The sequence below is a fragment of the Camelina sativa genome, chromosome 12 (genome assembly GCF_030686135.1).
Source record: "Camelina sativa cultivar CO46 ecotype springtype chromosome 12, ASM3068613v1".
NCBI lineage: Eukaryota > Viridiplantae > Streptophyta > Magnoliopsida > Brassicales > Brassicaceae > Camelina > Camelina sativa.
The window spans coordinates 3,225,902-3,247,243 of NC_141891.1; the positions used below are offsets into that span (position 1 = coordinate 3,225,902).

Sequence of the window (21,342 nt, forward strand, 5' to 3'; positions counted from 1 at the left end):
AATAAAAATATGATTTTTGATAAATTACTCGAAATAAAAATCACAACTTTACGGTCAAAACTTACCACACAATATCTCCGGCCGGCGAATTCACTTAGCTCACACTCTCTGAAGCAGCACCCAAGAGAAAGGTTCTCTCTTTCTTCTCTCTTCGATGGCTTTCTCCTACTCTTTAACTTCTCCTTCACCAAATTCGACTCTCTCATGTTCCAATATCCATCAATTTCTCAACCCGTCTTCGTCGTTTCCCGTCTCGTTATCTGTCTCATCTCCGAAGACCACCCGCCGTCTTCGTCTCGTTATCACCTCCGCGGTGAATCCGCAAACGGGACAGCCGACGAAGAAGGCCTCAACGGGTAGTGGTGGTGGCAGTAGTAATAGTAGTACGAACAAGAAACGTAAGAAAAAGGGGAAAACTGCGAAACCTGTGGACGATTGGGAATTGAGAGATGCAGATGGTTTTGAAGAAGATGATGATTCTTCTTCTTCGAGGTCTCTAGCAACGTTTAACTCTCCTCCTACCATACCTAAACCACCTGCTGGGTTTGTGATTGATGAAACTGGTAGGGTTCTTATGGCCTCTAAGAAGCGAATCGCCACTGTGGTGAGTCAATAGTTTCACTTTGGTTTTGGACTTGGATAAGTATTTGGGAAAAGGAGAATCTAAAAGGTTTTTGTTTTGGTACAGATTGATTCAACAAACAGTAGCCCTTTGGATTGTGTGATAAGAAGAGTATTTACTAGTAGTAAAGGAGAGGATTGTATGCTTCTTTGCCCTGTTGATACGTGAGTAATTTCTGTTTTTCTATCTTTCTCTTATCAGTTTAGCAACTTCTTCTTTCCTGTTTGATTGATTGATTCATTCCTTGCTTCAGGCCAGTTCAGATTTTGAAGAGCACAAATATTGATGGATGGTCAGCTGTAAGTTCTCTCCTCCATGATACTTTCTCTCATTCGTTGTTTCAGGACTGCACATAGCCTAGTGTAGAGAGTCCTTTTGGGGTGCATAAACACTATGCTTTTGAGAACTCTGATATTGATTCAACAAGTCACCCTCTCTAGATTAGTCATTTTGTAGAAAATCGCTTATATTGGGGACCTTTGTTTGCTAACCTGATTGGTTCTGCCTTTTAGGTCAGCGATGAAGAGGTTGAATCTCTTCTTCCTGCTGCTGCTTATGCTCTTGCAAAGATCCATATGCATCTAGTACACAGCGGGTATGACTGTGCCCTGTTTCAAGCATGACATTTTTAATATCCTAGTGTCTCTTTTCGTCTGATACAGTTTAATGGGTTGTTATCACTATAATTCAGGTTCTGTTACACTGCAAGGGGAGGGTTTTGCTACACGGAAGATAATGTCTTCGATTTTCGCACAGGCAAACACGCTTTTTCTTCTAATATTTACACATGACGAAAATTCTTCTGATTAATATTCTCTGGCGTTTTTGGCTTCGTAATAATATACGGTGGATATAAGATATCAGGCTTTATATTCATATATCAAATATCAAAAACATGATCATGTGAACTTGCATTTTAGTACATGTATGTTGTTATTTTCCTCTGATGTTTTGTTCTCTCGAACTACTTCATTCTAACCGTGAGATGGTATTACGGGTCTGCTCATATACTTAATGTTTAAAGTTCTGTGTCGTACTTTTTTCATATTATTAAATGTGTCGAGCAACTACTGTTTGCAGATGATGGCCAAGATGTTGAAGGCTTGCCAACAGAAGGCATTGAAATTACGTGTTTCCATCTGGTATACTCTTTCTTTTGGCATTTGCTTATTGATATGTTTTGAGGTGCCTTTTAGAGTATTCTGAACATCTTTTAGAGATATCACTATTGTAGTATATTATTGTGAAAGTAGAACATGACATTCAATTTCTCAATGTGTCTCTGAACCAAGTTTGTATTTAGTGCTCCATTGTGGATCCAAAGTTGACCCTTACACTCTGATTGTGATATGTATAGTTTGAATTCTGTTGAACATGAAACTCCCTTTCTTGTTGTCTAAATATAAATTATGGATTCAGGATGGATCACACTATATGGTCTACACACCTTCAGATCCACTTCTCTTTGTTGCTGCTAAGGTACGCTTGTTATTTTTGGTTTTTTATTGTTAAAGTTATGCCAAGCTGAAGCAGAAGTGAGCTTTATGTTGTTACTTTCATAGAAAAAAAAGAAATGAAATCGTTTGGAACTAAATGACTATAAATAGAAAAAACAGAGTGATAAATGGCAATTTTTCTTCTATGCAGGATCAAGATGGGCTGCTGCAAATTGCTGATGATGTAAGTGAACCTCCATTGTGTACTTTTTCTCCTTTGGGTTAATGAAATGGTTTTAAGCAAAAGCTGAACCACACATTGACCAATCTATGAATTCAGAAAGAATAAAGGAGACTATTAGAATTAAATTAAGTAATTATGTGATAGGTCTTGACGAACGTACAAGTTAAATAAATGATGTTTTAGTAGACAATATAGAGTGAAGGGAAATAGAACTTAGTGGTTGATTATTTTTGGTTCTCTGGATTTAGAAGAGAGAATTTCTTGTAAACCTAACAATAAGGTTTTTGTGTGATCGTCAATATGAAGTAAGCTTACCATTATATGCGAATGGGTTTGCAGGAGCTCTTAGACGATCCAGCTGTGATCAGCGCCATAGACGAGGAAACCGAATTCAATGCCTTGGTGGTATGTAGAGAATAGAAACAAACATTAATAATTTTGAGTTTGTTTTGTTAAAGTGATGTTGAATGTGGTTATTGATGTTTGGACAGGAGGAAGAGGCGGCTCTCCTTGAATCACTTCTTGGGGAAAGAATTTAAAAGCTTTCATAGGGACTATTTAGCTTTCTTTTGTGTTACATAGTTGCTCCCCCTGTGTAATTTTTCAGTTCTCTTTACCATTTTGTTTTTTTTTATATAAAAACTCATTTTGCCTTCATAATGGAATTGATAATTGGGTTCGATCGTATGTATGATCCATTACCAAAATAGAAGTCCAAATGACCAAGTGATCCATGCAGCACCTTAGCACTTCAAACATCACTACTAGTATATCCAATGATTCTTTTCTATTTTTAACATACCAAACATGTGTGTGCTCGCTCTTGTGGAAGTAGGACCGTACAAAACCTATCCACTTAAGAAAATTGAACAGCTTTTGGTTTTCTTTTTAGTTCTTTTGTGGTTGACTTCAGTTACCTCTATCATGTCCATGGCGCTAATCGTCCGACCTCACTTTGTTCCTGGTAATTTCTCTTCTTCTTTGTTCGATGCCATCAAAATTTGTCTTTTTTGTAATCCACTAGATAGTTCTCAGAAGAAAGGGTTTATGAGAATTTTAGTGTTATCTGCTCCTCTTTAGGAAGTGCTGAAATTTCTGGGAGTAGAAGGAAGAATCATCATTGGATCGGTTTCGATTTGGGAAACGGATTGAGTTTAGGGAGAAAACATCTTCTGAAACCCAATGGAGCTTCCATTTGTTGCTCATATGGTACAGACAAGGATCCTCTCATACCTTCTATCCAGCATTTAGCCGATGCTCGTCTCATTTATAGTGTTTCTGCAGCATTGGGTCATAACAAGGTTTTGACTTGTAATATTTGGTTGTTTCTTGTCTCTCTCAATTCTCTTTTGCATAACAAGGTTTTGACTTGCAATATCTGGCTTTTTTTCGATTCCTCTCATTTCTCATAGGAATCACATCCAGAATGCAGTGCAAGAGTTCCTGCCATTGTTAATGCTCTTGAGAAGAATGAGCTCACTCCTAAGGCATGAAACAATCCATCTCTGTCTTTTTCATGTGACATTCCATCTATCTTACGCACATATAGCTATGCAAGTTTCGTTAACCGTAATCTACAATATTGAGTCGAATCTTCAGAAAGTGGAGACCAAAATATCTCTTTGAACCATAATGCTTGTGGATAATTTTGTAGGATTGATCTTGCACTTTTCTGGTGAATTAGATTTGATATGATCAGCAGTCTTAAAGAATTGCGCATATTCTCATATGAATCAAATGCTAAATATTTCCCAGTGGATTCTTTCCGAAAAATGTTAGATAGATGTAGTTGGTAAGCTTTTGTTGATGCACCAATCAGTGTCTTAGAGCCTCATTTTTCCATTGTTCCTCTCTTTTCTTCTTTTTGTTGGATACTTTGATTTTTGTATGGTGAAGATCTCTGTCACTCTTTTATACCGAAAATGATCTCGGATCGATCAATGAGTTCTCATATGTGAATCCTTTTTCCTTGTGTATTTCAGTTCCGCGGCTCACAGATTCTTGAACTCGCAAATTTCAAGACTGCAAGTATAGAAGATATAGCAAATGTTCACGACAGGGCTTATGTCTTTGGCCTAGAGAAGGTTATTTGCTTTCCTCATGTTATATTGCTAGCTTTTACTGCACAACTTTGTATTCCATAAGCAACCAATACATGGACATATAACATAGCAAGGTAAGTAGGATTTCAGATAAGAATGTATGAGTTTATATTGACCATAACAAAGGCATTAATTCGTAGTTTAGGCAATGGATGAGGCTTCAGATTCGGGACTAATTTTCATCGAAGGCTCTGGACCAACATATGCCACTTCTACGGTAACTGCTCTGTTCTCATCGGTTTACATCTCTAATGACACCATCTTTCCTGCTTAAAATATCTTCCCCTCTGTGCCAGACATTCCAAGATTCACTTATCGCAGCAGGAGCCGGAATGGCTTTAGTTGATTCAGTGGTGATATCTCGTTTCACCATGTTAGTCTGTTTTTATTGCTTCAGTTTCATTATGTTGGAACTGGTTATAGATTTCTTAGTAACTTTATGAGTATTTGTTTCAGATCGCAGCATCCAGAAACAGCCCAGATCCTCCCACTGGTTTTGCATTGATAAGACCTCCAGGACACCACGCTGTACCAAAAGGTCCAATGGGGTTCTGCGTTTTTGGAAATGTGGCAATCGCAGCTCGTCACGCTCAACTCGCACATGGTCTGAAACGCGTCTTCATAATTGACTTTGATGTTCACCATGGGAATGGTACAAATGATGCATTTACTGAGGACCCTGATATATTCTTTTTGTCAACTCATCAGGTAAGCCTCCCTGACATTATTGCATAACATGTTTTTAAGATCATGATTAAATAACACAAAAATATGAGTAGATTTACACAAGTCATTTTTATATTCTGAAAAACACAGGATGGAAGCTATCCTGGAACAGGAAAGATCAGTGACATAGGCAAAGGAAAAGGTGAAGGCACCACTCTAAATTTACCTCTACCTGGAGGGTCAGGTGATATTGCAATGAGAACTGCTTTTGAAGAAATCATAGTTCCATGTGTTCAACGGTTCAAGCCAGATCTTATTCTTGTCTCTGCTGGGTTAGTGAGTGTAAAACGTTTTTTCGTTTCTCTTTTAATTGGCAAAACATCATTATCTTACCAACTACTCCTCTGTTTTATTGCTTTGTCTGCTTAAGGTATGATGCTCATGTCCTGGATCCACTAGCAAATCTACAGTTCACGACAGGAACATACTACTCACTGGCGAAAGATATAAAGCGGTTGGCGAAAGAAGTGTGCGGAGGACGTTGTGTGTTTTTCTTGGAAGGAGGATACAATCTTGAGTCACTTTCATCATCTGTGACAGACTCGTTTCGAGCATTGCTTGGAGAAGAAAGCTTGGCATCAGAGTTTGATAACCCAGCCTATTTGTATGAAGAACCAATGAGAAAGGTGCGAGATGCAATTGATAGAGCCAAAAGTATCCATTGCTTATAAGGAAGCTTTGCTTTTCTCCATGCTGCCTAGTATTAAACTGGACTTATGTTTTCTTTTGAAAAGCTGGTGGGATTATATATATTTTCACCAATTGATCTGGTTTTTGTCTAAACAATTTATAAATTTTTATTACCTTTTTATATTTTACTACATGACGAATAATATTGCCACTCTATAATTTTGACTTTGAAATCGTATATTTAAAATTCTAATACGAATAAATTCTAACAATACTAAATAGAAAATATTATAAAATAATCATAAAACAATAATCAATTGTATATCCTAAGGGAACATGCAAACTAAGGAAACGGTATACGAGACAAACCAATATCATTTTTACATAAATTAACTAAGAATAAATTTGGATATTTATTTCAGTATTCACTATAAGGATTGTATTTATTCAATTTTTAAAATTCAGTAATATTCTTATTATTTTAGAGATACATGAAAAACTTCTATGCTTTTAATCTATATATTTTGAAAAAACTATTTAACAAAACATATAATTTTGTGAAGAGAAAAAAACATTGTTGAATGTAATTGATGTAGAAAAAAAATTGTATATTTGCATCACTAAAAATGGCAAATTTAAAATATCAAAATCAAAATAGTAACCTCTAAACATCTATTGCTGTGTGTTTTGCTAGATTAGTCTCTTTTAAACCAATTGCAAAGAAAATAGTTAACAATAACAGCGCTCATATTTCGACGGTTAACATCTACATTTCTTACAACTTATTTAAAACTAATTGATTTGAAAATTTACTAAAGTGAACTATCAAATTTCCAAACAAATAAAATTTATGTTACAACAATTAAATTATCTTCCAAAATCATATATAAATTCAGTATCGTTGGATGTTTGTTAACAATAAAATATCCACTTTTCTCATATGCATAATTTTCTGCCTTCAAATATTCATATGATCTTTGTTGCATAATTTACAATAATCCCTGTTGAGCATAATCAAACTAGAATATACGATTTTGTATTTTTTGTTAGACTTAAACTTATACGATTGTGTTATCTTTGTACAATTATTTTATCTACCATTAGTTTAACAAATGATTTTTGAAGGGAGGTGCCTTGGAAGTTGGAAGACTTAAAATTATTTTTATCTATACGAAATAAATTTAACAAGCTTTAGTTGTATTTTTCTGTGAATAAGTTTTATAGTAATGAATTTCTCATTACAACTGTCAATTTGAAGCTTTACTAACGCTTGGAGTTAAGTATTAGATGTTGACATTCGTTTAAGTGGATTGCAGCCTGATATTTTAATACTTATCACAGCTTCCAATCTCAGGTTCAAATCATCAGGGAACTCAGGCCAACATTATACCAACCAATCGTGGAAAAATATCCAGTATCTCAACAGTTCATACATCCCTAATTACTAGAACATGACGATCATTAATAACAAATCAACGTTTGTTAAAAATATTATGGTAAGTAATGTGGTTAGAACATAATGATCGTACTAGTACGATGCGTACTAGTAAAAATTAGTAAACCTTTTTGGTTAAGTTATTATAGCTAGACCATTTGTCATCGTTTTAAACTTAATCATGTAAAAGTATCATTTTAATTTGCAAACATTATTGATTACGGTTAAGTTATGTGAATAGAAATATGATTATGATTATGGTTATATAATAAAATCGGGAGGTAGATATTTCTAGTCAACCGATTTAAAACGAGCCCAAGACGGATGACCATCACACATTCACACCTAGTCATATCTATGTAAATGACATAAACTAAGCTTCCACTTCCACTTCCACGTACTTATTCTATTTATTTATTTTTCATTATAAAAACCAAAGAAACGAAAATATCTCAACCCGCCGACCAACTCCAACAAATATAAACATAAAATATATTATAGAATAAAAATCGTGGGAAGAACCGAAGAAGTAGAAGAAGTCTCTCGTTACGTTATCTTCATGCAAAATCGAATTCTTTTGACTCGTTTAGAAACCAATCCGCCACGTGCGTCGTCACCACCATCCTTCACGCGCCACGTGTTCCCAATCCACCGCCGTGATCCGCCCCTCCACGCCACGTTACGTGATTCAGCATCTTCTCTCTCTCTTATAAAAAAGCATGAGATATTTTTAAAAAGATTCATATGTACGCCCTGAACAAATCCACTATTTTCTTCTATATATAATCAGATCAATCAAAGACTGAGAGAGATTCATCAAAAACTTGTTTTGTTAGTCTTCAAGCTAAATCCGAGAGATGGAAGTAAGCAAGAGAATGAATATGTTAGAGAGAAGGTCTTCCATAGAGACAGAGCCCATGACGTTGCATCTCGATCAAATAGAAAATGCTCGAGAAGAAGCTATGTTTGTGATGAAAACTAAAACAATGGAGGAAGCTATGGATATCTTCACAAAGGTATTAATTATTTTACTTGATTAATTCTCTAAGTTTCTTCAATTTCTCGTTTCTTTTGTAACGTTATCTAATGGATGATATGTGGGGGAAAAAAAAAACAGGAGACGCGTGAGGGTTTAAGAGCTAGTGAAGAAAGAGGACAATGCATAAATTTGAAGGATGACGATGATGATGATGATGATGAAGACGAAAGAATGACGTTTATGAGTCCTCATGGTTGGGACATTGCTACCGCTCCTTTCTAATTTCTTAACTCTCTTTTTTTGTCTCTTCGTTTTTCACTTTCCGCTACTACTCCTTTAATCGTTTTTGTACATCCGTAAGCATATATAGATGTTGTATACGCCGTGAATCCTTCGTTTATTATAGAAGGGAAAAATCTTTATCAGTACGATCGAACTTTTTTTTTTTACGATATATCATCTTTAAATCATTAAAACCTAGCTAGGATATATCCATAATAATAATCAAAACCAGATAACTCTATATTCAGCCAACCATGCATGGGAAACCAAAACATCCTCTAGTATTATGTAAAAAAAACCAAGGAAAAGATCACGAAGACAAATAGACAATAGTCTCAAAACAGAGAAGCAATCATCACGGGTTTGTCATGGGAGAGGAGGACTGATCATCTAGCTGCACCTCTTGCTCAATGTTTTGTAGAATACACCCATGCATGTTACCTTTGTTTGTGGACATAAGCCATCGGGCGAAATCGTGAATCACTGCGTGCATTGTAACCGTCTCATCACCAAGACCGTCTTCTAAAAGACAAAACGTCTTTCAAGCCTTGGACCAACACAAGGCCGTCGTTTTGGCAACCCTCGCGATCTTCTATGATTCCTTTTGACACCATAAGGCACACAAGCTCTTTTACCTTGATTACGCAACTCATGGGATACGAAGCACATAATAAAAAGCATGGCTTCATCTTTTTGTCTTGCAAACAATCATATGTCAACTTTAGAGAAGCATATATGATTTCACGAGTAAACATATCTTGCATGATGGTCTGCCCTTTTTAGGTTTTGCAAAGCAAACATCCAGTAGAAGGCAGGTAATCTCGATCGTCCTAGTAGTTTCCCCACGGCAGTGATGGCAAAAGGATAACCTTGAAGTTTGTTACAAAATTGATTTGCAGTGGGTGCAATAGTGGCTGACGTAGCATTGTCTCCAACCAGGGAGCAAAAATACTTCCAAGCATCATCAACGCTTAGGAAGTCAAGTTTTAGGGTTTGATCAACTAGCAGCTTCCGGCACACACCGCGGTCCCTAGTGGTGATAACAATTTTGACTCTCACCCCATTGTCTCCTTGATAATTTCTCCATGGAATACCGAAACGATCTAGATCGATGGAACTCTGAGCGTCATCAAGGATGAAGAGACACGTTTTAAAATTTCTGCAACTTGCGGAAGATTAAACCAGCTATTACAGCGTCGGGTGCATCCTCTGCGTAAAAAAGGGTCAATCTACGAGCGATTTGGTGTAGTTTCCTTCTGAAGTCAAACTTTTTACAACATTCAACCCAAATCACTAAATCAAACTGTAGAGCAAAAGTTGGATTCTCAATGTTGGTGTGCAAAGTGCTTGCAATGACCGTTTTTCCAGAACCTTCTAAGCCCCACAGAGCAACCCTATTAACCGCATCGTCCTTTAGCAGGGATGTAATTTTGGCTACAAAACCCCCCAAATAACTCTCATGATCTGCCGTAGGACCACAAGTTGATTGCACAGGAACACCAACCCACGCCATGTTATTCATGATGTGAGCCTCGGCCTCCTCGTCTTATACCAATCAAAAACTTCACTGAACTTACGAATCTAGCAGATAGCTAGGTAAAAAAAGTAAATAAAATACTCAAGTGATATACAATATTTTTAGGGGAAAAGGTCCAAAACTTACCAGATCGGACCATCCTTGTCTCCTCGAATCTTCATTTCGGCTTTTCTGTGGTGGGGAAAAACACAACCACCTCAACATCTTTATCATTATCAGTTTTCCTCTACTACTCTTTAAGACCTATAAATATTTGAATATTGAAGCGTATATATTTTTCTCAAGTCATCATCAGTACTGTTGAAAATATTTTAATTTACGATATACATACATCATCTTAAAGTTTATCTGAAAGCGTAATTTATATTTGATCGGTTGATCCTAGTCAATATTTTTGATGCGAGAACTTATTTTGTTTTGATCTCATGGGCTTAGTAGGGCTTATATTGAGTTACAAACCAACAATATGATATCAAAAGCCTTGAATCTTAATACATTATCTCAATATCTAAAGCCAAAATCGATAGTGGCACCAGTAAGACAAGGTCTAAAAATTGTTATTTGTCTTTTGCATGTGATGGAAAAATTAGAATGTGAGAAGATTAAACTTAAAGCATTAGAACTTGAAGCAACGTATATACGTAACTGTCATGCAAAAATGAAAAATGGAATAAAACATTTACTAAACAACCAAAATGAGTTTAAACTTAAAATGGAAAATACAAAAGATGGTAAAGGCCTTTTGAAGGGAAATTCTACATATAGATTTGAACAGTCAAAAGCAGCAAATTTTATTCTTACATTACTGATATTGATTATACAAAAGAAGTTTTGGAATGTGTCAACATCCAACACCAAAAAACATACGTTCGTAGTTTTCTTATCAATTAATTCATCGACAAGTAACTTTTTATAGTATGATGGCTGATATATATTTCTAAAATATCTAAGGTCGGACATATTACATTCGTACGTAGGGATTCTCTCTTTGACAAATGCAGTCATGTTCATCCGTAGGTGGTTAAGTTTGGGTTCATCTTCCAAGTTCTTACATGTGCATTGAAGAAAACGTTGTTTCATTTTAGCTTCCATTTCTTTAAAGCATTTCTTCTTACCATGAGATGAGAACCACATTTTCCAGGAAATGTGATGAGAGATCCCAACAGTCTTGGGGAGGTGCTCCAGCTGCTTCCACTTCCACATCTAAATTTTTTTATCAACCAAAACAAATTTTTAGCTTATAGAATATATAGTAATACAATAGATTAATTTTGTATAAATAACATACTACTGCTGTACCTTCAATATGGATTAGAATCAAACAGATGAAAATACAAGAAGAGATAAACAAGGTAGTTGACCTCATGTTTTGATAAATATTATCTCTACTGCTTGGAGATAAATTTTTTTTTTTTTTTGGTCTAATTATGTTCTTTTGCTGTCACTTATCCACCACTCGTAGAGTCGTAGTATATATTAACCACACAACAAAAATAAATTGTTCCGATAAATTTGAGAAGAAAAACATAACTAAAGGGTGGAGCCAAGTCAACAAGATCGGCAGAAGAATCAGCTTCCAATTTTAAGAAAACATAATTCTTACTAAAATTCAATTTTTCTTTTTTGTTATATAAATGATTTTTATAGTTGAACTTTTTGTGCGTCAAATCCCAGTATTGATGTTTCGAAATAAAATTTATGATTATGTAATTTATGAAATCAAAACGTCTAGCTTCAGTTTACCGTAATCTCATAATTTCCACCATTTTGATGCAAAAATTATGATTTACTTGACACTTATAATTATGCGTAATTTTTTTAAGCTATGATATTTTTGAAAAATATCGGAATCGGAACTTAACAAATTAAATTTTTTTTTTTAATTGGCACAATTTAAAAACCGTTCAATTTACTTTCTCAAGAAAAAAAAAAAAATAATACGTATAATTCTAGACAAAAGTTAGACCGTATCAAAACCAAACCAAACCGAAAAAAATCGAACCGAAAACCAGATTAGCTGGGATTGAACCAGGCGAGAGAGCGTTCTATACACGAACCAGAAGAAGAAAGCTGTAATTTTTATGGTGTTGCGAGGAAGAAGAAGAAGAAGAAGAAAGCTGCAATTGCAAGTAATTAAAGGCGAATTCTTGAAAAATCCTTTAGAGAAATGAGTGGTCACTGTTTATTTGCAGCTTCACCTCCTCGTCTCTTGCCTCTTCGCTCAATATCATCGAGTGTTTCTTCTTCTTCTTCTTCTTCTTCTTCTTCCGGTAGTTACAGAATCAAATTCTCCGATGATGCCGCCGTTGAGTGTCGGAATCTCTGTTTCTCTGCTAGTACAAGACAAGGGATCTCTGTTCCTATTCTCCGAGATTGCTCCTTTCGAATTCCTTGTGGACAATTGTGGATGATTCTTGGTCCCAATGGCTGTGGGAAATCTACTCTTTTGAAGGTCTTTCTCCTCTCTCTCTCTCTCTCTCTCTCTTCCTACATCTCTTCTTTTCCTTGAATCATTGCATTTGCAGAGTAAAGACTCAAGCTTTTGTTAATGAACTCTCACTGTTCTTAAGTCGTCTGTGTAGACTAGGTTTGCTATATGTCACTCTTGGTTACTATCAGTTGGTTTTATAGATTATACTTAACAAATGCCAGATACAGTGTTTAATCTTCATGAACTGCTTGGAACTCTACAGATTTTAGCCGGTGTAGTGAATCCAACCAGCGGTACTGTCTTTGTGGAGAAACCAAAGAATTTTGTATTTCAGAATCCTGATCATCAGGTTAGTTTTGTTGCTCTTGCAATGTGACTACTGTTTCGTTTAGATGGTAAAGGATCATACTTTTATCTCCATCTTTGATTTGTATTTTTGTTTTATGGTTGAGTTGCTTTGTGGTTAAGCTTCCTTTTTTCCTTATTACATACAGTCTTGATCCAAACCCTTAATTTGTTTGAAAATAAAGCAATGTTTCTAGTTTTTGTTAATAACGTTAGAAAGAATCAATTTGTTGCCACTGCTAAGGCAGATCAGTTAGTAAAAATTGGATTTGCTAAGATAATTACGCTCATTCTGGCCACATTTGAACACCTTCTTTTTCATCACAGGTAGTTATGCCTACAGTAGAAGCTGATGTGGCATTCGGTCTTGGCAAGTATCATGACATGGATCAGGAAGAAGTTAAGTCTAGAGTGATTAAAGCTTTGGATGCAGTTGGTATGCGTGATTATATGCAGGTAGGCTTATATTGAACTGCATAACAGTAAGTTATCTCTATGTGTGCTAGTTCCATTTAAGAAATATTTTTTTATTCTGGTATTGTTTCTAGAGACCGATTCAAACTCTTAGTGGTGGTCAGAAACAAAGAGTTGCCATTGCTGGTGCTTTAGCTGAGTCTTGCAAAGTGCTATTGTTGGATGAGCTCACAACTTTCCTAGATGAGTCTGACCAGGTAAGACAAAATGCTTGTTAAAAAACACTAGTAATACTGTTAGACTACCCTTCTGTAATTAGAATATTATAACATCAGCTAATTTGATCTTGTTGTATGGTAGACATTGGAAGTGAGTAACTTGTGTTGAGCTTCTCTGAATCGATGTGTATTGTTTTCTCGGGGTTTTTTGTTCTGTTCTGCAGATGGGTGTGATCAAAGCTGTGAAAGATCTGATAAATGCAAAGAAAGGAGATGTGACGGCATTATGGGTGACACATCGGTTAGAGGAGCTGGAGTATGCGGATGGAGCTGTGTATATGGAGAACGGGAGAGTGATCAGGCATGGTGACGCAGCCACCATCTCAGATTTCATTAAGGCCAAACAATCCCTGTACATTGATCAAATTGGTTCATAACTTCTTCTGTTACAGAATTTTTCTTTCTTAATCGAAAAAAAGTGAAAGCATATAAAGAGGCAATGAAAGAAGTCGAGATTTGCTAAGAATTTTGTAAACTATTGTGATCATATAGTTCTATTGTAGTTAAAGCCTAAATTTTGGGTTTTGAATCTTCATTGATTCTCAGGTTAGAGCGAAGACGATATGTTTAGACGTGAGTTGAATACTAGTAAACTCTGTTTTCCGAAGGGAAAATAAAGAAAGTCGTCTAAATTATGTGTGCCACCTTTTTTGACTATACTTCGTCAAAGTGAAATACGCACAACAAAATATGTCTTCATATCATTGCACGAATCCGATGATATTAAAATAACACCATCTATGATCATGTTTTATCAGCCGCACCTTAGTGTAACAAAAATATTATATTATGCTTATTTGCTTAACTTGTAGAGGTATAGTAACATGTCTATTTACAGCAACCAAAGGTGATGGCTGCTATAAATATATGTGTCATGTTTGTGTATATACATATTCAAGACTTGTCCTTTGTTTATTTATAATCGTTGCTTCTCCGAAAAAAACGAACAATTAGGTAGGTGGGATGCAATGGAAAACAATAAGAATAAAGTTGGTTCCAAACTAATGTAGCTAGTATGGCTGTTTGAGTTCAAAATCATCAACATCACTAGCTTTTCTTGAAAACGGTTAATATCTTACCTCGTAAGATGCATATACATCGCGAAGTCAGTCATATAAAATATTTTTAGAAATTGCTTACCAGAGTTAATATTCTCTACAAAAAAAAGGGTGAGAATATAAATATATAAGCATGTATAGAGAACGTACATAAGTACGTAATTAGGCTGATGTTGGTATAGTACGTACAAATCTATAGTGTAAGACTAATTAAGAACTAGTAAAACGAAGTAAATTTGGTATTTTAAAAGAGTTTTTGTTTGGATGAGTATAATAATTATATTACATAAAAGATTAGGGTGTCTTGTAAAAAGAATAAAAGTGACTTATCATCCATAACCCTAGAGAAGAGAAGAGAACCAAGACCAACCCTCTCTTTTTTATTCCTTTTTTTTTTTCTTCTTCTTTGTATTATTTTTCATCCTTTTTATCATTTCACCTTAGACTATTTTATCTATACCTCTTTCTTCAACAATTGCTTGGTTTGATATAGGTGGAGATGGAGATAGCATCCATGGAAATGTCTAGAGGAAGCAACAGTTTTGATAATAATAAGAAGCCGAGTTGCCAGAGAGGTCACTGGAGACCTGTTGAAGACGACAATCTCCGGCAACTCGTGGAACAGTACGGTCCCAAGAACTGGAATTTTATTGCTCAACATCTCTATGGAAGATCAGGTAATAATTCATATTTTTTGATATATTACCCAAATATATTTATATATATGTATCGTTTGTAGTAGATCTATGTGTTTTATATATAACTGAGTGATATATGGATTCATAGGGAAAAGCTGTAGATTGAGATGGTACAACCAACTTGATCCAAACATCACCAAGAAACCTTTCACCGAGGAAGAAGAAGAGAGACTTCTTAAAGCTCATCGGATCCAGGGTAATCGTTGGGCCTCCATAGCTCGACTGTTCCCTGGGAGGACCGACAACTCCGTCAAAAACCATTTTCATGTCATCATGGCTAGACGCAAACGCGAAAACTTATCTTCCACGGCTACTTCTACGTTAAGCCAAACTTGGCATAATGTTTTGAGCCCTAGTTCTAGTGTTACAAGGCTTAATAGATCCCAGTTTGGGCTATGGAGGTATCAAAAGGATAAGAGACGCGGTCTCTGGCCTTGCTCTTTTGTTCCATCCCCTGGAAATGATCAATTTGGATCTTCATCAGTCTCTAATGTCCGCCACGAAGTTTTTCTTGAGAGGAGAACGTCGAAAGAGTTGGTAGATCATCACAATCACACATTTCACGAAGCAACACCAGATAATAACAAGACTTCAGGTGAAGATGGACCATCTAAGGAAAATGATGTTGGGAAGAACAATGTTACTTTCATTGATTTTCTTGGTGTCGGATTAACTTCTTAGGTTGTTATATCACACCTTAGAGATTTTAAGGTTTATATCAGTAGGGGTTAGCTATCATTTTCAGCCTTTTGCTTCCTTAAACTCTCATATTGATCTTCTATCAATTACAACTCTCGTTTTTCATCCATTCATCAAATCTATATCATATACTTAATTAGGTGTATATATGTATAGGTATATGTGTATTACATGCACTTACATTGGTACGTATATATATGGGTGTTTGTATATTGCATGGTTTGCTGTTTTATACAGAATCAAATAACAAATATGTATAGGCATCATGTAACAGAATCATGTAACAAATAGGTATATGGGCCTATAGGGTGTAGAGTTACATACATGAGACTAATTAGCAAATCGCTAATTAATGTATTGGACGTGGTGAAACTTGAATCTATATGAGAGCTTGTATCAGAATGCATATGTTATATAATATGAAATTTTTAGTGCGTTAGTTACATTAGACCGTCACAACACAAATAATAACAATTTTGTTTGTTTTTTTTAAAATAAAAAACTACACAAACACTTGCATGGTGTTGGGCAAAAGGATAAATCAATTTCTTGTCTGCTATTGTTTTACGGACGTGCTAAAAACCAATATATATATATATATAGATATTCGCTGCGGTCATCTAGTTTTGTCGACTGCTAAATTAGTATAATATATAATATATAGCCTACACAATTAGCATAAAATTATGCAAGTTAGCTGTATTCAATAATATCTGAGGGAGACATATACCTGGTTACATATCTTTTAAAGCTAATCTAGTCATGTATCTACCTGTGAATCAAATAAACAATACATTTTTATAATTCTTTTGTTTGTTTCCGGTGTTAATTATAAGAAGCTTTTCTTTTCAAGTTTAACCAATTGCATCACGATTAAGCTTGTGTCGTCTATCGAGCTAATACCCTATTCCTCGACCACGACGAATATATTTAGGGTGTTATAACAGTTAACAAGCTGAATCTTAAATTAATTAGGCTGAGCTTAAAAGGATATCGCCTCATTCTTTTCATTGTTACTCTGCAGTGTACGTCAGACTCGTTAAACTTACGATTTTGGTATTTCATTTTTATTCGATTTTTTTTTAAATGTGATTTGCGAAAATGAAGAAAATACAATATGCATGGACATTGGGAGACGTACGTATTTGCAGAAATGAGAAGTTTATAAGGTCTCGTATGTAACCTGTTACGATGGAAAATCACATGTATTTGACATATTATAATAAACAAAGAAATCATCTTGTTGTAATTGGTGAAATTAAATAATGCCACCGACAATTTTTCAACCAAATATGATGAACTGTAGCATGGGGATTATTGTCGACCATCAAAATTATTTTAGATAATTTACCAATTTTTTAAATATATTGCCAATTGTAAAATGATTATATTAACTATACATATTCATTCAAAGATCTGAACATTTTGCAAATGGTTAATTTATCAAATTTACATAACAGAAAGAGAATTCATTTGACTGTTCTTAAACGCACAAAACAATGGCTTGAAATAATCATTCCAAGACTAACTCTTTACGTTATGTCGAAAAACAAACTCATTGACCTACGACGACGCTTTCATGCACCTAAACGCAATTCTTTTTGTAGTGGGTGAAATACAAACGCTCCGTGGAAGACAATGACAATCACGGTAACAATAATGAATAAGCAAAATCTTTATGGAATAATTCAAAGTATATTTCGTTACACAATGTGTATGTATAAAAAGAATCAAGATTCACAAAACAAGAACCAAAAAATCGTGTTAAAAAGGAATAACCAAGATGACATTTATCAAAGTGACCATGACTCTTCGCCCCAAAAAAAACATTGCTCAAACTCATGGCCTCTTCTATCATCATCACATGGAAATTCTCAATAAATCTCAAAAAAAACTCATCTATGAACACACTGAGATACTGAACCTTTCTTTTGCAACAACTGTGGACATGACAGAGGAAATACGCCACTAGCGTAGCCTGAAACATCTTTGCATTTCCATTTCTCGGTCTGCGGTAACCCGAGAAGCGTAACATTTCTCAAACATATGTCTTGAAACGACGTGCCTTCAACACCTAGCAACATTGGGGCCTTTCTTGAATTCAGACTCACAACATTGCTAATATAAATCCCTTTTACTCTAGGAAGAGCTTTCGGATCCCATTTGTCGTCCGAGTGATCGTTTGAACCACTACTGAATCTGATTGGAACTTTTACTTTCTCCAATAACACATTATTAAAGGTGATGTTCGAAATGTACCCGCCTCTTCCTTTATCTGTTTTTATACGGAGCCCAGCTGCAGAATCCCAAACGTGTATATCTTCGACGGTTATGTTAAAAATCCCACCAGACATCTCACTTCCTATTCCAACTCCTGAACATGTGCGAGTAGTACCAGAGATCCTTCGGATTACAATGTTTGAACTTGGACGTGCCACAGCCATTCCATACTGGTCCCAACCGCTCTTTACAGCTACAAGGTCATCACCACTTTCGATGTAACAGTCCTCAATGCAGACATTGGTGCTAGAGTCTGCAATATTATTCAGAGATATAAGATAGGCTTTAATCGTTTCAAATACTAATTTACGCCTAAAACGCACACAGAGTTTGCCATTTGATACAACCAAGGCCTAAGCAAGGGTGATTTACACAAGATAAAAGGGTAATACAGAGTAGAGATTATGTACCTGGATCTATACCATCGGTGTTAGGAGCATTCATCGGAGCAAGGATAGTCATATTTCTAATAACAACATTACTGCAAAACAAAAGTTCCAGGGGTGTCAACGAACCATGCACACTTGTGTGACACAGCAGCATAAACGCATGAAAAATAGTTGGAAGTAACTAAGAACCTGCAATAAACAGGATGGACTGTCCAGAAAGGAGAATTGAGCAAAGTGAGGTTAGAGATGAGTATGTTATGAGAGTTCTTGAGCTCAATAAGATGGCCTCTTGTATGCACCAATGTTCTGTTCCACCATAACTCCCACCACATTTTCCCCTGTCCATCTATTGTCCCATTTTCTCCTGCAGAATTTTTCCAAAAGCCAAGAAGTTAAATCTAGATAACTCCAAACTCTTCTAAACCATAAAACCCCAAAAACAGTGAGACCCAAAAAAAAATCTGAAATCATCCTTTTCTCAAACTGTCTCTGTATCTACTTACTTATTGCTGATGCTAATCAGATTACCAACAATTTAGAAGCATTAAGCAAACACCAAATACTTATAATTTGGATTGGATACTAGAATTTTAATTCATGTCAAAGAATGAGAGACATTGAAGTTAATAATCTTAACAAAGCAAAGAAAGCAGGCCACATTGTTCAATAAAACCCAACAGGCCACACAAGAAGCTCCTCCAGCTAGTGATAAACAAATATAATAAGTGCACAGGCGACGATGAAAGAGCAAAATACCTGTAATGACAACATTTGTGAGATTATCTCCATGAATGAGGCTAATGTGTCTACCACCAGGTCTCTCTCTCCCTCTTCCATAAGAAGGCAATGGCTCTATTATTGGCCATTCGTCTATGTCCTATCAAACCATAATCCCACACAAAAAAATTGTAATACAACGTATAAATAAGAATGAAAAAGAAGCAGAGAAAGTATCTGTATTAGTACACATGAAAATGTGCTAATACACACTAGCAGACAAATTTTTAAACAAAATCAAAACTTGACAGCAAAACCAAGGAGTAATTTAGTTTAATATATAAGAAGAGACAACACAAGTAATCTGATTAGATCTAATTTGTACATGAACATGCTTCAGACAAAAGTTGTCTATACATCTAAACTTTCTTGGAATCTAATTATATAAAAAAAATGGTTTCTTTCACTTCTCCCCAGACTTTAATTTTTATTTACAGCTACTATTGACTGACATAATAAGCACATTCCTTCATTTTAAACAAGTCCTACGGTCCTTTCCAGTCATGCAAAACAGTGATTATTGATTTCAACTAGTCCATCCATTTATAATCAACAAGATTTCCACTCAGAAAAATAACAGCTTTTGTTTGGTGTATCAAACCATGGTGGGTCCATTTTAACCACTGGCCGTGATTAGTGTAATCAATAGTGCTACTTTATGAACCATTTAATCAAAAATCAATCACAAAACCCCAATTCTGGATTATCACAGATCAATCATCAAATGCTCAACAGAAACATTAACGAATTGAATACTCTTTAAGCTGTTCAGAACCAAACAACAACAACAACAACATAAAAACGAAAACTTTATCAATGTTGTGTTATAGAATTGTAAATATAATTTTTTTTTTAAAAAATGGTACCTTGGATCCCAAAATCACAGCGCCGTGTTCGAGAAAGAGCGTGAAATTGCTAGTAAGGTTGAAGCTTCCAGAGAGCCACGTGCCTTTTGGGACATTGAGCTGGACACCACCCTCCGCCGCAAAACCTGCAAGGTGCCCAACGGCGCGACGGAAAGCAGCCGTGTTCGACGTTTTACCATCTCCGACGCCGCCGAAATCGGTGATCGACATGACGATCCGGTTGGGAGACGGGTCGTGGTTAAAAAACCCGGAGCAGGAAACCGGGTCATATTGAGAAGAAGTCGGGATCCAGAGAGGTAAGAAAGAATTGGAAGAGATTTGGAGAGAGAGAATGGCTAAGACGGTGAAAACAAGGAGAAGAAACGCCCACGATGGTCTTGTAATTGCGCTCAATACCGTGGTGGGCTTCTTCTCCGATTCCATTCTGTTTTTTTTTTGCGAAACAGAGGAACTTATTAATAGCCCATGAAGAACACAGATGATTACGAACAGAAGAACACTAAAGTATAACTTTTTGATAGTTGGCGAGAAGAATTTGCATGTGTGCGCAATGATTAAATTAGATGTAATAGATAGATACCTTACCTCTAATAAGATGTAATAAAAGCAAAAAAGGAAAATGTGTATACACAGACACAAGGTGTGCATGTGAAGGGCCAAAAGCCAAAGGTAAGGAAGGAGAAAAGTGAAAATCTTGAGAAATAATTTATATATGATGATGGATGGATTCATCACGGGGATACGATTGTGAGGTGTTATTATTACACAATCTCTGTCAGATTTTGGAAGTCTTTTTAAGTTTTAATCTATGGGCCTTTAAAATAGGTCTTCTTGTAGTGTTGTGACTGGTTGTTTGTTTTGTTTTTTTATGACAAAACTAGGTAATGTGTCCGTATTTTTAATTGCTGGCAAAACCACACACAGTTTCATGTCCGTATGTGATTATTTTCAACTTATTTTAAATTTCTTTTATTGGTTGATGTTTGATGATAGTAACCTATATATATATATATATATATATATACCCTTCTTTATATGAAACAAGAATGTCAACTTTTTTCTTTCTTTTTTTTGTAATTATATCATGGAATGAAGAAAGAAAAATCAATCTTTT

The 21,342-nt window shown here is 35.5% G+C and overlaps 6 protein-coding genes and 1 long non-coding RNA gene across 11 annotated transcripts; 5 read left to right on the forward strand and 2 right to left on the reverse strand.

The window, feature by feature from the left end:
• The first annotated feature begins 11 nt into the window (after positions 1-11).
• LOC147930132 (uncharacterized) lies at positions 12-2,982 on the forward strand. The gene is made up of 10 exons (XM_087479207.1): positions 12-604; positions 689-786; positions 876-921; positions 1,135-1,217; positions 1,314-1,378; positions 1,703-1,764; positions 2,042-2,101; positions 2,270-2,302; positions 2,642-2,707; positions 2,794-2,982. Exons 1-10 carry the CDS (start codon positions 155-157, stop codon positions 2,839-2,841), a joined length of 1,011 nt encoding a protein of 336 aa, XP_087335333.1. The 5' UTR covers positions 12-154; the 3' UTR covers positions 2,842-2,982.
• Positions 2,983-3,031: 49 nt separating this feature from the next.
• Positions 3,032-5,976, forward strand: LOC104729911 (histone deacetylase 14, chloroplastic). Of its 4 annotated transcripts, none has more exons than XR_015574995.1 (9): positions 3,032-3,266; positions 3,383-3,603; positions 3,715-3,789; positions 4,285-4,386; positions 4,550-4,621; positions 4,701-4,777; positions 4,861-5,112; positions 5,221-5,402; positions 5,501-5,976. XR_015574995.1 is itself a non-coding variant. In XM_010448935.3 (9 exons), exons 1-9 carry the CDS (start codon positions 3,110-3,112, stop codon positions 5,799-5,801), a joined length of 1,419 nt encoding a protein of 472 aa, XP_010447237.2. In that variant the 5' UTR covers positions 3,032-3,109; the 3' UTR covers positions 5,802-5,976. The 4 variants fall into 4 exon arrangements, 3 of the variants coding, with proteins under 3 accessions (XP_010447237.2, XP_087335331.1, XP_087335332.1); XM_010448935.3 differs by having other exon boundaries at positions 4,701-4,757; XM_087479205.1 differs by having other exon boundaries at positions 3,128-3,266; positions 4,545-4,621; positions 4,701-4,757.
• Positions 5,977-7,939: 1,963 nt separating this feature from the next.
• LOC104729912 (uncharacterized) lies at positions 7,940-8,619 on the forward strand. Its single transcript, XM_010448936.3, has 2 exons — positions 7,940-8,211; positions 8,313-8,619. Exons 1-2 carry the CDS (start codon positions 8,053-8,055, stop codon positions 8,454-8,456), a joined length of 303 nt encoding a protein of 100 aa, XP_010447238.1. The 5' UTR covers positions 7,940-8,052; the 3' UTR covers positions 8,457-8,619.
• A 2,154-nt stretch (positions 8,620-10,773) lies between these two features.
• Positions 10,774-11,422, reverse strand: LOC147930133 (uncharacterized). The gene is made up of 2 exons (XR_015574996.1): positions 11,293-11,422; positions 10,774-11,196 (listed from the first exon to the last, which is right to left on the reverse strand). It is a non-coding gene; the product is annotated as an uncharacterized LOC147930133 (long non-coding RNA).
• A 626-nt stretch (positions 11,423-12,048) lies between these two features.
• On the forward strand, positions 12,049-13,992 carry LOC104729913 (ABC transporter I family member 10). The gene is made up of 5 exons (XM_010448937.3): positions 12,049-12,445; positions 12,687-12,773; positions 13,097-13,225; positions 13,318-13,440; positions 13,626-13,992. Exons 1-5 carry the CDS (start codon positions 12,161-12,163, stop codon positions 13,836-13,838), a joined length of 837 nt encoding a protein of 278 aa, XP_010447239.1. The 5' UTR covers positions 12,049-12,160; the 3' UTR covers positions 13,839-13,992.
• Positions 13,993-14,816: 824 nt separating this feature from the next.
• LOC104729914 (transcription factor MYB54-like) lies at positions 14,817-16,355 on the forward strand. Its single transcript, XM_010448938.2, has 2 exons — positions 14,817-15,196; positions 15,306-16,355. The coding sequence occupies exons 1-2, from the start codon at positions 15,019-15,021 to the stop codon at positions 15,896-15,898; spliced, it is 771 nt and encodes a 256-aa protein (XP_010447240.1). The 5' UTR covers positions 14,817-15,018; the 3' UTR covers positions 15,899-16,355.
• Positions 16,356-17,573: 1,218 nt separating this feature from the next.
• On the reverse strand, positions 17,574-21,036 carry LOC104729915 (putative polygalacturonase). Of its 2 annotated transcripts, XM_010448939.3 has the most exons (6): positions 20,814-21,036; positions 20,229-20,652; positions 19,342-19,462; positions 18,775-18,949; positions 18,607-18,677; positions 17,574-18,449 (listed from the first exon to the last, which is right to left on the reverse strand). In XM_010448939.3, the coding sequence occupies exons 2-6, from the start codon at positions 20,649-20,651 to the stop codon at positions 17,812-17,814; spliced, it is 1,428 nt and encodes a 475-aa protein (XP_010447241.2). In that variant the 5' UTR covers position 20,652; positions 20,814-21,036; the 3' UTR covers positions 17,574-17,811. The 2 variants fall into 2 exon arrangements, with proteins under 2 accessions (XP_010447241.2, XP_087335334.1); XM_087479208.1 differs by having other exon boundaries at positions 20,229-21,000.
• Positions 21,037-21,342: the final 306 nt, after the last annotated feature.

Excerpts from the sequence above, each read along its gene's own strand:
- LOC104729912 (XM_010448936.3), top strand. The coding sequence starts at position 8,053 with ATGGAAGTAAGCAAGAGAATGAATATGTTAGAGAGAAGGTCTTCCATA. Across the intron at positions 8,212-8,312 it reads CTATGGATATCTTCACAAAG|GAGACGCGTGAGGGTTTAAG; the intron begins GTATTAATTATT and ends AAAAAAAAACAG.
- LOC104729915 (XM_087479208.1), bottom strand. The coding sequence starts at position 20,960 with ATGAATCCATCCATCATCATATATAAATTATTTCTCAAGATTTTCACT. Across the intron at positions 19,463-20,228 it reads CTGTGATTTTGGGATCCAAG|GACATAGACGAATGGCCAAT; the intron begins GTACCATTTTTT and ends ATGGTTTGATAG. Across the intron at positions 18,678-18,774 it reads GTCCATCCTGTTTATTGCAG|TAATGTTGTTATTAGAAATA; the intron begins GTTCTTAGTTAC and ends TTTGTTTTGCAG.
- LOC147930132 (XM_087479207.1), top strand. The coding sequence starts at position 155 with ATGGCTTTCTCCTACTCTTTAACTTCTCCTTCACCAAATTCGACTCTC. Across the intron at positions 605-688 it reads AGAAGCGAATCGCCACTGTG|ATTGATTCAACAAACAGTAG; the intron begins GTGAGTCAATAG and ends GTTTTGGTACAG. Across the intron at positions 2,102-2,269 it reads TTCTCTTTGTTGCTGCTAAG|GATCAAGATGGGCTGCTGCA; the intron begins GTACGCTTGTTA and ends TCTTCTATGCAG.
- LOC104729911 (XM_010448935.3), top strand. The coding sequence starts at position 3,110 with ATGTGTGTGCTCGCTCTTGTGGAAGTAGGACCGTACAAAACCTATCCA. Across the intron at positions 3,267-3,382 it reads CCGACCTCACTTTGTTCCTG|GAAGTGCTGAAATTTCTGGG; the intron begins GTAATTTCTCTT and ends GCTCCTCTTTAG. Across the intron at positions 4,758-4,860 it reads TGGCTTTAGTTGATTCAGTG|ATCGCAGCATCCAGAAACAG; the intron begins GTGATATCTCGT and ends TATTTGTTTCAG.
- LOC104729914 (XM_010448938.2), top strand. The coding sequence starts at position 15,019 with ATGGAGATAGCATCCATGGAAATGTCTAGAGGAAGCAACAGTTTTGAT. Across the intron at positions 15,197-15,305 it reads ACATCTCTATGGAAGATCAG|GGAAAAGCTGTAGATTGAGA; the intron begins GTAATAATTCAT and ends ATGGATTCATAG.
- LOC104729913 (XM_010448937.3), top strand. The coding sequence starts at position 12,161 with ATGAGTGGTCACTGTTTATTTGCAGCTTCACCTCCTCGTCTCTTGCCT. Across the intron at positions 12,446-12,686 it reads GGAAATCTACTCTTTTGAAG|ATTTTAGCCGGTGTAGTGAA; the intron begins GTCTTTCTCCTC and ends GGAACTCTACAG. Across the intron at positions 13,226-13,317 it reads GTATGCGTGATTATATGCAG|AGACCGATTCAAACTCTTAG; the intron begins GTAGGCTTATAT and ends TATTGTTTCTAG.